The following is a 12,815-nucleotide window of genomic DNA, read 5'->3' as shown; positions in this document are numbered from 1 at the left end:
GTCCAAACTAGTAAAAGACAATTAAAGAAACAAGTCGAAAAGTTAATAGAAAGTAAGTAGAAAATCAAGTAGACAAGTGGGAAGGCAAATAAGAAGCAAAGTAAAGAAATATCTTGCATAGATACTGTAGATGACATTCACACAGTTGTTAAAAAAGAAAGCTTATATCTCCAAGACAGATCTTAAGAGAGTAGGCCCACAGGTTTGAAGCTCAACTGGGCGATAGTCGGGGCCGGTAGGAACATGACTGTATTATAGGTAGCGTAGTTCCCGCCGGTTCGAAATAAGGCAATATGAGGTTTTCTCCTCTGGGCACTATGGTCGCCCCTAAGCGTTCTATCATGCTTCTATCGTGGCTTTCATCCTAGATCTTTGACATTCACCGCTCTTCTGACGCAGTAAATTCAACCCTGCTCTTAGCCAGGAGACCTTCAGGTCATGCCCATGTCGATTTTGAAGGCTACTAATCACAATACCAAGTGCTGGACTGATAGACAATATTCCCACCAAGCCCAGATCACCTTGGAGAAAGTTCTGGACTGACTGACTGACATTATGAGCCATATCCAAATAGTGTTTACAATATCCCAAAGCGGGAAGAAAGTCAGACGTGCCAGTCCTGGGGACGGGGGTAGAGCTGGAATCTACAGCCACACTAGTCGTATTCAAAAAAGCATGAATTCTGTCATGAAGATCATAAAGATTGCATAGACCCGACCAAAGTATGGTACGTGTCGCCCATAGCAAGGTTAAGGCTGCGCCAATTTTGATATTTGCGAAGTGAAAGTTGGTTGGGAACAGATTTGATGCAGTGCTCGCTTCACCTATTTCTATCGGTGTTCCAGGCGTCTGATCTCAGATGGAACGCTCTGTCTGGCCCAATAGCGCCATTTTTAACCATGGGTTCGTTGATGGAATATATTGTGGTCTGGGTTTATCTCGCTACTGGTTTTCTTTTCCTTCAATATCGCACTGTCTTGCACAACTCTTCGCGAGTCGGTGTGATATATTCAACCGGTTACATATATTAATATAAGAGCTCGAATGTTTGTCATAAGTAGGCTCTCATGATATATTTGGATAATTTATCGCCAGGTGTGCCAGCCTTATGTCTAGTTCAAATGTTATAATCTCCGGACTCCAGCCTCGATATCAATGATTACTACTTTGGTCCATTAGTCCAATCACTGACGCTCTTTGAACCAGACATAATATTGAACTTTCCTTGTTTCAAGGAGTGTTTTAATCTTCATAAATAATGCTGGTTCCATGTCTAGTATAGATCTTTTTAATTTTTGGGATGATTTCGATTGTCCTGTAGCTCGAGATATATCATTGTGAATTTCTCCCACTTGCCTACCCAAGAAAGCAGAAAAAGGAAATATTTTAGATATTGAAGCAACCAATGACCCTATGAAAATTCAAAAGCTTAAAGCACCATGCATTCAATATTTAACATAATTTCCATCACTTAATGGCCTCATAATTCGCATTTATGTCTATGCGCGCGGATCTAAAAGAACGTTATCCGCGCGGCAGCGCCAAGGCAACCACAGGCTTTCGCGTCCACCGCCCACCGCCCGCCGAGATGACGGTCCGTCATTGCTTGCCGCAACATCACAGCTCTCTGCTCAGCGCTCTTCCAACACTACCTATATCTCACACCTTGCTTTTGGTCTATCTAGATCATCTCTGCCTCTGTTTTCCCGATACCCGCTTGATTCTTCCTCCATTCGCCCACAATGTCCGGTTACGACCGAGCTCTTTCTGGTAAGCCAGCTAGCTCCTCAACTACCCAGCTCCCTTTGCTCCCATCCCCCATGCAAGAATGACCCAGCTAACTCCTACAAGTTTTCAGGTATGAAGATTTTATCACCGCCTTCAGCTCTCTGTTGCTTTATCTAACCCCATTCTAGCCCTGATGGGCACGTGTTCCAGGTGGAGTATGCCATGGAGGCCGTGAAGCGAGGTGAGTGCCCGATCATCCCACCTATCCCCGAGTCCTTCAATCGAGACCGTTCATTCGGCACAATGTATCACCAATCAAGTGCGTTTATTGATATCTGGTCTTGAATAGGAACATGTGCCGTCGGTGTCAAAGGAAAGGACATCGTCGTCCTCGGCTGCGAGAAGCGCTCTGCTCTTAAACTTCAAGATACCCGAATTACGCCCTCGAAGATCGCCATGGTGGATGACCACGTGTGCCTAGCTTTTGCTGGACTGAACGCCGATGCTCGCATCTTGATTGACAAGGCTCGGTTAGAAGCCCAGTCCCACCGCTTGACTGTGGAGGACCCTGTTACCATCGAATATATCACCAAACACATCGCTAGTGTGCAACAGAGATATACACAGAGTGGTGGTGTCCGTCCATTCGGTATTAGTACGCTGGTTGTTGGTTTCGACAAGAATGACGGCACACCGCGCCTGTACCAGACCGAGCCCTCTGGTATCTACTCAGCATGGTAAGTCATTCATCACAAACAACCACCAAAAGAATTTATCTGCAATTTTCTAACACCAAGTGTCTCTATTTATAGGAAAGCCAATGCCATCGGTCGATCCAGTAAGACGGTTCGCGAGTTCCTTGAACGTAATCACCAGGAGGATATGGACCGGGAGCAGACTATCCAGCTGACTATCAAGTCATTGTTGGAGGTTGTGCAGACGGGTGCTAAGAACATTGAGGTAGCTATCATGGCGCCTGGCCAGCGTGTCGAGATGCTGCCAGATGACCAAATCGAGTCTTACGTCAAGAGCATCGAGACCGAGAAGCAGGAGGAGGCCGCAAAGAAGAAGACCGCCCGTGGAGGCACCACTTCCGCAGCCATCCTTACTCGGCCCAGTGGTGAGTCGGCGGAATAAAGAGATTAGAGAGTATCTAGCACCTTGGACAGAGGCTGGATATCTGATATGTGTCGATTTACCGGAGCGTTGGTCTCTTTTATTAACGAGAATCGAAAACCACCATATTATTTCACAACTCGCTATCTAGCCATCTTATTTTCTGTATGCTTTTAGTGTACAATGTAAATGCCAATTTTTAGAAGATAAGAATATATAAATCAAAGAAGACGTAGGGTATCGATGCCAGGGGAAAGCTTGGTCTATCGCCAAGTGAATGAATCCGCTAACATTGAAAAAGGGGGATTGTTGTAAAGCAGAAAGTATCAAGAACCATCATATCGTCGACCTCATGAGAATTTTACAAGAAACAGGAGGCTCTTCTTTTAGCCCATACGATCAGAGAGGTCCTTGAAGTTGAAGATGGACTTTTCTTGATCCGCGCGAACACGGTCATCCTTGAGCATTCTGGTGTTCGTTAGTATACTTGTCTATACAACGCATGGTCGGGTTGTTGGAACATACCGGCTGTCCATTCGTGCATCGTCACCCTCTATTCTGAGGTCGGCCTTCGGGGTGACAGCGTCGAGGACGAAGTGGTTATCGCAGTGAGGGCAAAACTCGTCGCTAGATCAAACAAGCAAAGAGGTTAGTTTGCAATGTTGATGACGACAAAGTTGGCATAACGAACCTTTCTTCGAATTCAGCGGCGTCTTTGCGGAAACACTTCTTGCACTTCTTGCACGCGAAGATCTAGATTGCCAAGGGTTAGGATTTCTCGAGAGTTCCCAGCGTAGAACTAGTGGGGGCACACCATTTCTTGCGCCTTCTGAAGCATATGCGTCTCCTGCTCTTGGTGGCATTCAGCACAGTCGAACCATTTGCGGCCTGGACAGTATTCGATGAGTTTTTGTTTCCGATATAAAGATTTGGTTTCACGAACAGCAGTGCGACCGAATGGCCACTTGGGCGTTGAGAACGTGTTTACTGCAAAGTGGGGTGTTAGCGCCTGAGCTTTTTCGTTTCTCCTCACGGCGATAGGGGGTAAAGTGTATCCTAGCCAGGGAAGTTTAGTGGTAGGAGACTCACCACATCTAGAATAGGAGGCAGGACGACGTTTGTAGCGAGATGTCGTGGGCAGTGTCAAAGGTCATGAGGCTCCGACAGTGGGAAGAAGGTTGCGCAGGAACCGACTGATCTGCCATTCCCGTGATTCCTCCACTTCCCTCCCCGCCACATCCATTTCGCTGCTTCTCTCTTTTTAAACTTTCATGACCGTGTGGACAGGTCACCTTGTTCTTATAACCTTGGCCTTAGTGCCGCCTGCAATCTGTTATTTCTTTGTTTCCTTCTGATCTTCAGCCGCTTCTAATAACCGACCTCATTATAACCCCCACGGAGCCTCTTACGCCATCGTTTCCCCCATATTTGATCCGACACACCACTCGCTAGGCACCCACAACCAGCGTTTATGATTGATCTGCCTGACTGATTGCGGCGACTATAACTGTGCTTTTGGCCATGGCGGGACATACAGAGGACCCGGGGAATTCTGATGATGTTCCTATTGTAAGCTTGCGCAGCTTGTTGAATATGCCACGCGGCCAAGGCTAACCATGTCAACAGAGACCGGTTTCCTCCCTATTATCCCATTTTGAGAACCTATCGCACCGGAAAACCAAGTCTACAGTTGGAACTGGATCCGGCCCACATGAACCTGCAAATCACCTCCTGAGGACTCCCGAACCCGGTGATGATCCTCGGTCAAGCCGGGCCTCTTTGGACCTACCTCGACCACAATCTCCCTGGGGCACAGCGGTTGAGGAAAGACAGGGACGTCGAAATAACCTAGCTAGTTACCAAAGCTTGCGACCTCGTGGGTCTCCTGGAAGTCAGAGTCAACATGGCCGGCCCATGGCTTCAAACTTCCACCGCTCATCCCCTCACCTCCCACCAACATTAGCTGTTCATGCTCCCCATTCGCCGCCCCGTTGTCAGGAACGAGAGTTCCAATTACAAAGTCGGGAAGATGATCGGTTATCGCGGAATCCTTTACACCGTTCTAGAGAATCAGTGTCTATGTCACCGGCCCCTTCGCTCAGGCCAATCACTCCGACGAAGCTGGGATCCTCTGTTCCCGAGGCAGGATCCGTACAGCGCCTCTCTCCCAATTCATCGCGCCTTAATGGCAATGGAAGCTCACAAGACCGGAAATCGGAGAGTACCTCGATGCCGCCGCCGGTGAATCGAGCAGACAAGCCCAAGATTCCAGCAAAGCCCGCGATGTTTTCACACCCCGATACAAGGTCATTGACTCCACGGACCGAGGTGGCATCGTCTGATGAGCTTGTATCGCCGTTTAATACCCCGCCTAGTAGTCCAGAAAAGACCCCTTCTAAACCAGTTTCTGCGACGAAAGTGCCTCCGCGCATTCCTCCTGGACGTCCTTCCACAGAACCACCAACCCGTCGTTCATTCGACGATCGACGACCTCCAATGTCAGTTTTGAATGGGAAGGCTGGAATTGGTGAAAGGGGCATGTCTCAGCCTCATCCTACCCCCGAGCCTACTCGAGGCGGAAGACCATTGATGGTGCAGATTCCACAGACATCTTCTGCTTGCCCTGAATCATCCACCGCTCCACCATTGTCTGCGCAAAGGCTTCGGGCTAGCGATAGTCCTCATGATCGGCCTGGCCTTCCGCCTAGGCCAACGTCTGCCCACCCTCGTCGGGCAGGGATCTCTCCCTCTCGAGAACTCCCTCCGGTGATGGCTAGCCCGGCCCAAACAACACCAGTGCCACGGGCTGCGCCTTCTTATCACCACCAATCTGATGCACAGCCTCCTCAACCCCCTCGTCCTGCACAGCAACAGCCGCCTTTGGCCCGCCAAATATCGCATACCGAGCGACGTATTGTACGGACGGATACCGAGGAAGAGGAAGTAGTGGCAGATGAGCCAGCGATCTCACGAACTGATTACCCCGATGCTTCCCAGGCCAACAGACGCCCGCCGTTCTTCAAAAATGGTCCCCAGGATATCCTTACACGATACGATACTCGGCTTATTGACGTATGCGGGAAATACGTTTGCACTACCGGTTATATCACTCGAGTATGGGATCTTAGCACCGGCGAACAAGTAATGAGCCTTAGCCATGGCGAAACGACCAAATCCCTCTCAATCGCCTTCAAACCGGGCAATACACTTGAAGAGGAAGGCCAACGCATCTGGCTTGGTACCAGTGCGGGTGAGCTTCATGAAGTGGACATTCTATCTGGGTCAATTGTGACCACTCGCTCATATCCCTCCCGTCGTGAGGTGATTCAAATTCTTCGTCATAAAAAGGAAATGTGGACATTGGACGACGAAGGCCGTCTATTGGTATGGATGCCAGATGAAACTGGAGTGCCAAACTTACAGTATAGCTATCATAGCCCTCAGGAGCGAGTCGCGCGTGGGCATACTTTCTCGATGGTCATAGGAGATAAGCTCTTACTAGCTACTGGTAAAGATGTGCATGTATATCGCCCCAACGCGCGTGACGATGGCTCATTCCGTGTTTTTAAGAGGCCGTTAGGTCTTCAACATTCAGGTGATGTGACGTCTGGTACTTATACCACCAAGGATGGGGGTCGAATCTACCTAGGTCATGCAGATGGTAAAGTGACTGTTTACTCTGCTACTGACTATGCTTGCATAGCAGTAGTCAATGTCAGCGTCTACAAAATTAATTGCCTCGGTTTCGTGGGGGAGTATCTTTGGGCAGCTTATAAGACCGGCATGATCTACGTATACGATGTCAGAACAAACCCATGGACCGTGAGAAAAGACTGGCGTGCACATGATAGTCCGGTTTCTGCCTTTGTGGTGGACACGAGCAGCGTTTGGACTATGAATCGTCTGCAGGTAACTTCGATTGGTACCGACAATTGCATTCGTCTTTGGGATGGCATGTTGGAGGACGATTGGCTAGGTATGTTTTGTTCTTCAAGCCATCCTCTTCAAGGTCACTAACAGTCTCAGATGCTCGCATGCAAAGCAAAGATGTGGAGTTTTGTAGTTTCCGGGAGCTCAAAACCGTTATCGTTACATGGAACGCTGGCGCTTGTACTCCTGGAAGTGTGCGCACATCAAGCTTTATACAAGAAGCTCTCAACCCAGAGGAGCCGCCAGATATTGTTGTATTTGGATTTCAGGAACTGGTCGACCTCGAGAACAAGAAGATTACAGCGAGTAAGTCTTGGGGGAAAAATAAATCATCACCCGATATGTATCACCATACTAACCGTTGTACCAGAGAGCTTGTTACTTGGCAGCAAGAAGAAAGAGAACGGAGAGAAAGAGCATATGAGTCGACAGTACAGAGTTTGGGTTGATCATTTGACCAAGACTTTGCACGACTGCATGCCCCTCGAAGAATCCTATGTACTTCTTCACACGTCAAATATGGTTGGCCTCTTTACTTGCATCTTTGTCAAGCATAAGGAACGCCACAACATTAAGAGTATACATGCCTCTGAAATTAAACGGGGAATGGGTGGAATGCACGGCAATAAGGTTTGAGTTGTCTTTTCCGAGTCTGAGTTGGCAAAATTATCTAACATGTTTCCAGGGTGCTTTAATCTGTCGCTTTGTCCTCGATGACAGTTCCATGTGCTTTGTCAACTGCCATCTTGCAGCGGGTCAAAGCCAGACAGCTCATCGTAACAATGATATTGCCGCCATTCTCGAGGCCGAATGTTTGCCCGCGGAAAATAAGGCCATGGCACGAAGCGATCAGTACGCAAGTGGCGGTGATGGCTCTATGATTATGGACCATGAAGTCTGCATCATAAATGGAGACCTGAACTACCGCATTGACTCCATTCCTCGCCATGTCATCATCAATGCTATACGTCAGAGCAACCTTGCTAAATTACTTGACCGTGACCAGCTTTTGGCTTCTAGACGGAAGAATCCAGGATTTCGACTTCGCAGCTTCATCGAAGCCCCCATCACCTTTGCTCCAACCTATAAATATGACGTTGGCACCGACGAATACGATTCTAGCGAGAAAAAACGATCCCCCGCCTGGTGCGATCGCGTTCTTTACCGCGGCGCTGGCCGCGTCAAACAGCTCAACTACCGCCGACACGAGGTCCGTGCCTCCGATCATCGGCCAGTCAGTGCCACCTTCAAGGTTCGCGTTAAGACTGTGCTGCCCCAGGAACGGGCTGTTGTTTGGGAAACATGCCAACAAGAGTTCCAGACTGAGAAACGCCGCCTGGCTTCTGAGGCGAGGTAAGACTTGGGTTATGACTTTCCTGTTCTCTCCGATCCCCTTTTACTAACCATGTTTCAGCATTGAATATCTCATTACTGTTCTCGGTACCGATGCCCGCCAAGCCCGTGCTTTGATTATGGGCGATGGCAAAAAATAGATCTTTACTTCTCCATGTTTTCAGTGCGTTCTGGACATGGCATTGCGACGGCGTAAGAAACAAGAAGGGGAAAACACGAAGACAAAAAAGGACCCTTTACTATAAGAGGTTATATTATGGCTGTATAGTGTATGAGTAACGATCTCACGATAGACGAATGTATCATGACGGAGTAAAAAGCTTGTTTCATTGCTACCGTAGTAATTGCCCATGTAGATCTTCCACCATGCGATAATTTAAGATGAGCCTCCTACCTACTTTGTACTAATGAAGAGTACACAGTGGAGAGTGGGGAAATACGGGGTCAAGTCCCTGTTCTAAATCCCAACACAACCAACAACGATCGGATAATTGGCATATTTTCGGATAAATAAAATTTAAATTAACTCGGATTCATCACGTACTTAAACTCCGGGCCTAATATGGTTGTTCATTACGCTCCGCCAATCTTATTGAATCCGGAGCTTCTTCATCTGCACGCCACGCGGGGATCGACACCATGTTTGCCTGCGTAGGTATGCGTGGTATAAGCACCATTGACTTTGGGTTACAGATTTGCTGGAACATTCCCCGCACTTGGAAAATATGTACTAGTATATAATTGGGGCCCTTTTTCTTTCACAAGGTGATCCAAGCTTTTTCTTCTCATCGCTGACTTGCTTGTTATTCGATATGTTGACATCTTTGACTTTGGCTGTTTTGGCAGCTGTTCTTCCTTCTACGGAGGCTCTTGTCAGAGAAGATGGTGTGGTATGTTGTGCTTTTTTAGTATTCTTTTTCTTTTATTATATCGTCTAATATTTTGCTAAATATCGTGATATTATAGGGGAGACTCCCTGCTCTGGGCTGGAATTCGTGGAATGCATTCGCGTGCGACGTGAATGCTACCGCTATTCTTACGGCGGCAAATGAGATTGTCCAGCTTGGGCTTAAAGATTTGGGATATGAATATGTGAATAGTGAGCTGACACTCGGAAATTGTCGGTTGGCTTTGGATATCAGCTGCTAATTAAAATAGTTGATGATTGTTGGTCTGTACAGAACGTGCGCAACAGTACTACACAGCGCATCATTCCAGACACCACCAAGTTCCCAGATGGCATCTCTGGAATTGCCTCCCAAGTCCATGATCTTGGATTGAAGATCGGTATCTACAGTAGTAAGTTGACAAACAAATATTTTTCCTTCAACGCTCTCATGCAAACAAAAACTAACTATCCACACAGGTGCTGGTGAGACCACCTGCGCGGGATATCCAGCTAGTCTCGGATACGAGCAGGTTGATGCAGAAGCGTTCGCAGAATGGGGTATTGACTGTAAGTAAAGACAATGTTAATGCCATATTTATTACAGAACTGACTTGGATCCAGATCTGAAATACGATAATTGTGGCTACCCAAGCAGCTGGGATGACAAATATAACGCCTGCATTCCTGATGGCACGATCGGGACGAATCCCAATGGGACGTGTCCTGATCTGACAGACCCAGCACCAGCAGGATACGACTGGTCAAAATCTAACACTTCTATCCGTTATGAGCATATGCGTGATGCACTACTGGATCAGAATCGGACAATTCTCTTCTCTCTATGTGACTGGGGTAATGCCGATGTGAACACTTGGGGTAATGAGACTGGCAACTCGTGGCGCATGTCTGGTGATATTACAGGTTTGTTTTCTTTCCCGTCTTCATTCACTTTCAAGATGACTGACCACTGCTCTCAGCTGAGTGGACCCGTATTGCCCAGATTGCGAATGAGAATAGTTTCTTGATGAACTATGTCAACTTCTGGGGTCACCCGGATCCTGATATGCTGGAAGTAGGCAATGGTAATTTGACTGTTGAGGAGAACCGGGCCCACTTTGCTCTATGGGCCATTATGAAGTCTCCGTTGATTATCGGTACTGCGGTATGTTGCCATTATTATCCTTCTCCCCTCTTGCTCCTCCCGACTCTTTGTTGGAAATATTCATACTGACATGATATGAAGCTCGACAAAATCAGCGATGACAACCTGGCTACGCTCAAAAACAAGTATTTGATTGATTTCCACCAGGACCCCGTCGTCGGTCGTCCTGCTCATCCATACAAGTGGGGATATAATCCCGATTGGACTTTTGACCCATCTCACCCTGCAGAATACTGGTCCGGTCCTTCGTCTACCTTGGAGGGAACTTTGGTCTTGATGTTCAACTCAGAGGACAAGACTGCAACCCGTACTGCGGTGTGGAAGGAGATCCCGGAGTTGGGTGGTAAGAAGGATTCATACTATGTTATCGATGCCTGGTCTGGAAAGGACTTAGGCTGTGTGAAGAAATCGCACAGTGTTTCTTTGAAGAGTCATGATGTCTCTGTTCTTATTGTCAAGGGCTCGTGTTAAGCTCATCGAGCACTGGCGGTGGCGGCACATAGATTAGTCGACGACGACGAACCTTTTTCTATTGGTAAGACTCAGAGGCGCAGAGCATTATTTGAACAAATTGGAATTCCTTGGTTTTGAGACTATGTGCAAGGGAGTGTTCTACTTACTTGTAAGGATATCTTGGCAGTCGGAGACAAGATGTTTGTTCTGCAAGTCACCTGGGCAAATATTCATAATAGAAACAATTTCAACTTCGAAACTCCAAGCGAAAAAATGCAAAGGACACAAGGGCTTTGAACACAAAGATCAAATTTATTGTATTTAGCTAAGATGAATGAACATAAGTATCATGGTAATGCAACTATGGATCAAGATAACAAAGAAAATAGCGAAACACGAATGATGAACTGAGGATAATTAATGCCCGATTTAGAATTCTGAAGTCGGGCTAACAATGTAAAGCGAGTACCGAGTAAGTCTGAATGTGTATTTTCGTCTCTTTGTTTTAGATTTACTCACTTCGAGTCAAGTCTTTGTTTACCAATAATCTGAATGTTTCAGAGGATTCAGAGCTATCTATAGACTTGAACTTGAACTTGAACCAACTACCCTTGTATATTAGGCACTTGTTTACTTCCACTTTGGCAATAGAATAATACATTCAAAAGCATACTATCCAACTATATCAAGTATACATATAGCCCAGCGAGTCTTCGGCCTTTCCATATCATTGAATTCATCTGATCCACACAATGGCTGTCAACTACAACAACCAAAACAACAGGCCTTGCAAATGGCATGATCTTGAAACTTGCCGAAACGTTTTCTTGGGCCCCAATGAAGGTCCAGTGCATGCGGAGGTTGTGCGATCAGCACGGCAAAGGTAAGTTGAGATCGAAAAAAAAAGATGATTTCAAACGAAGACTAATCCGAAATATCTCGCTTTAGGGGATTTCAATCCAGCCCGCCCGATCTCTACATCGCTGTAGGGGGGCAAATGGAGAAGATTCATCGTACCCAGCTGATGCTGGAGTCTCCTGACCTTCAGAAATTTTATACTAAGGTAATAATTCTCTTCACTTCCACACGATTATAGATTATCTAACCTCCTTAATTAGCATGCCGACTGGCATACCATTAGGCTTAAAGACCCAGTCGATCCTTGTCACCTGTCAAAAATTGCTAACTACCTCTACGCTAAAGATTATGCTGTTTTTCCCACTGATATTTTTGCCATTCCAACTGGTTTCAAGGGCCGTGAGACTAACTGCCGCAGATGCGATGAGTTCCTCCGCTTGCTGAACTTTCATTTCTCTCTTTTTCAAGCAGCCCGGTACATGCACATTGAGGGTCTAGAACTCCTTGCCATTAAGAAATTGAATGGTGTTCTCGAGGTATCGCCATTAGCTGTTCTTCGTCGGGCAATAGATCTGGTGTATGGCTATAAGCCCTTTGTTCATCCTGGTCGGAATGATGTGTATGGAATCGCTCATTTTATTGATTATCGGGAACACTTTGTACTTCCTGCTGTGATGTATTTTATGAGACGAGAATGGGCTGAACTTGAGTCTGCTAATCCTTTGAGTTTTTTGAGGAAGGATTTGCCTGGTTTTGTTGATCCGATTAGGTCGTTTGAGGATCTGATTAGGATGTATCCTGATTTTGGGCATCATGTGACGCTATGGTCGGTTGTGGGTCAATATTTACCTTTCATGGGGCTTTGTAATTTGAAATAGCGGTAGAATCTCTTTGTCTGGGCATTGCACGGGGTTAATATCATATAGGTTTTGAATTCATGAAACTCATTTAATTTCTTTGTTCTCGCTTTTGCACAATAATATAGTCCTCAATGGTTCATAGTACTACCCCTACTAGTATGTATAATCTAGATAGTACTCTTATGAGCGAGGATAGTAAGCTTCGGCCTGAGTCTAGATGAAATTTAGTGCCATCATGGCATCCATTGCTTTGTGTTCTTTTAAAATATACTCATTGATTTGACGCACTATTAAATCAAACTTTAGAATTTATCCAGCTTGAAACGGGTGATTTAATAACAACGAATCACATTCATAGAAAGCCTCCTTGTCTCTGAAACAATTGCCATGCAGCGCGCGTCTGAAGAATGAATGATTTTCGTCTGCAGATCTCCTGCAGAAAGTGACGTACCATCAGAAAAGTGTA

General features: G+C 46.5%; 5 protein-coding genes across 5 annotated transcripts; 4 read left to right on the top strand and 1 right to left on the bottom strand.

The window, feature by feature from the left end:
• Window positions 1-1,742: 1,742 nt before the first annotated feature.
• pre6 (proteasome core particle subunit alpha 4) lies at window positions 1,743-2,865 on the top strand (the record flags this gene model as incomplete). Its single annotated transcript, XM_056923699.1, has 5 exons — window positions 1,743-1,770; window positions 1,852-1,858; window positions 1,917-1,969; window positions 2,078-2,465; window positions 2,541-2,865. 5 exons carry the CDS (start codon window positions 1,743-1,745, stop codon window positions 2,863-2,865), a joined length of 801 nt encoding a protein of 266 aa, XP_056776425.1.
• Window positions 2,866-3,230: 365 nt separating this feature from the next.
• On the bottom strand, window positions 3,231-3,938 carry N7478_007484 (CHY zinc finger protein; the record flags this gene model as incomplete). Its single annotated transcript, XM_056923698.1, has 6 exons — window positions 3,231-3,312; window positions 3,370-3,471; window positions 3,536-3,597; window positions 3,659-3,732; window positions 3,788-3,900; window positions 3,934-3,938. 6 exons carry the CDS (start codon window positions 3,936-3,938, stop codon window positions 3,231-3,233), a joined length of 438 nt encoding a protein of 145 aa, XP_056776424.1.
• A 427-nt stretch (window positions 3,939-4,365) lies between these two features.
• On the top strand, window positions 4,366-8,267 carry N7478_007483 (putative inositol polyphosphate phosphatase; the record flags this gene model as incomplete). Its single annotated transcript, XM_056923697.1, is given in 7 exon segments — window positions 4,366-4,413; window positions 4,504-6,820; window positions 6,865-7,028; window positions 7,044-7,080; window positions 7,145-7,404; window positions 7,460-8,127; window positions 8,189-8,267. 7 exon segments carry the CDS (start codon window positions 4,366-4,368, stop codon window positions 8,265-8,267), a joined length of 3,573 nt encoding a protein of 1,190 aa, XP_056776423.1.
• Window positions 8,268-8,939: 672 nt separating this feature from the next.
• On the top strand, window positions 8,940-10,649 carry N7478_007482 (glycoside hydrolase family 27 protein; the record flags this gene model as incomplete). The annotated part of the gene is made up of 7 exons (XM_056923696.1): window positions 8,940-9,017; window positions 9,094-9,226; window positions 9,286-9,426; window positions 9,494-9,583; window positions 9,638-9,937; window positions 9,994-10,178; window positions 10,260-10,649. The coding sequence occupies 7 exons, from the start codon at window positions 8,940-8,942 to the stop codon at window positions 10,647-10,649; spliced, it is 1,317 nt and encodes a 438-aa protein (XP_056776422.1).
• Window positions 10,650-11,383: 734 nt separating this feature from the next.
• N7478_007481 (uncharacterized protein) lies at window positions 11,384-12,367 on the top strand (the record flags this gene model as incomplete). The annotated part of the gene is made up of 3 exons (XM_056923695.1): window positions 11,384-11,514; window positions 11,580-11,694; window positions 11,750-12,367. The coding sequence occupies 3 exons, from the start codon at window positions 11,384-11,386 to the stop codon at window positions 12,365-12,367; spliced, it is 864 nt and encodes a 287-aa protein (XP_056776421.1).
• Between the last annotated feature and the right edge of the window lie 448 nt (window positions 12,368-12,815).

The sequence above is a fragment of the Penicillium angulare genome (assembly GCF_028827245.1).
Source record: "Penicillium angulare strain IBT 27051 chromosome Unknown utg000005l_segment0_segment0, whole genome shotgun sequence".
NCBI classification, from domain to species: Eukaryota; Fungi; Ascomycota; class Eurotiomycetes; order Eurotiales; family Aspergillaceae; genus Penicillium; species Penicillium angulare.
The sequence above is the reverse complement of the archived record's forward strand: the minus strand, read 5'-3'. Positions and strand labels throughout refer to the sequence as shown.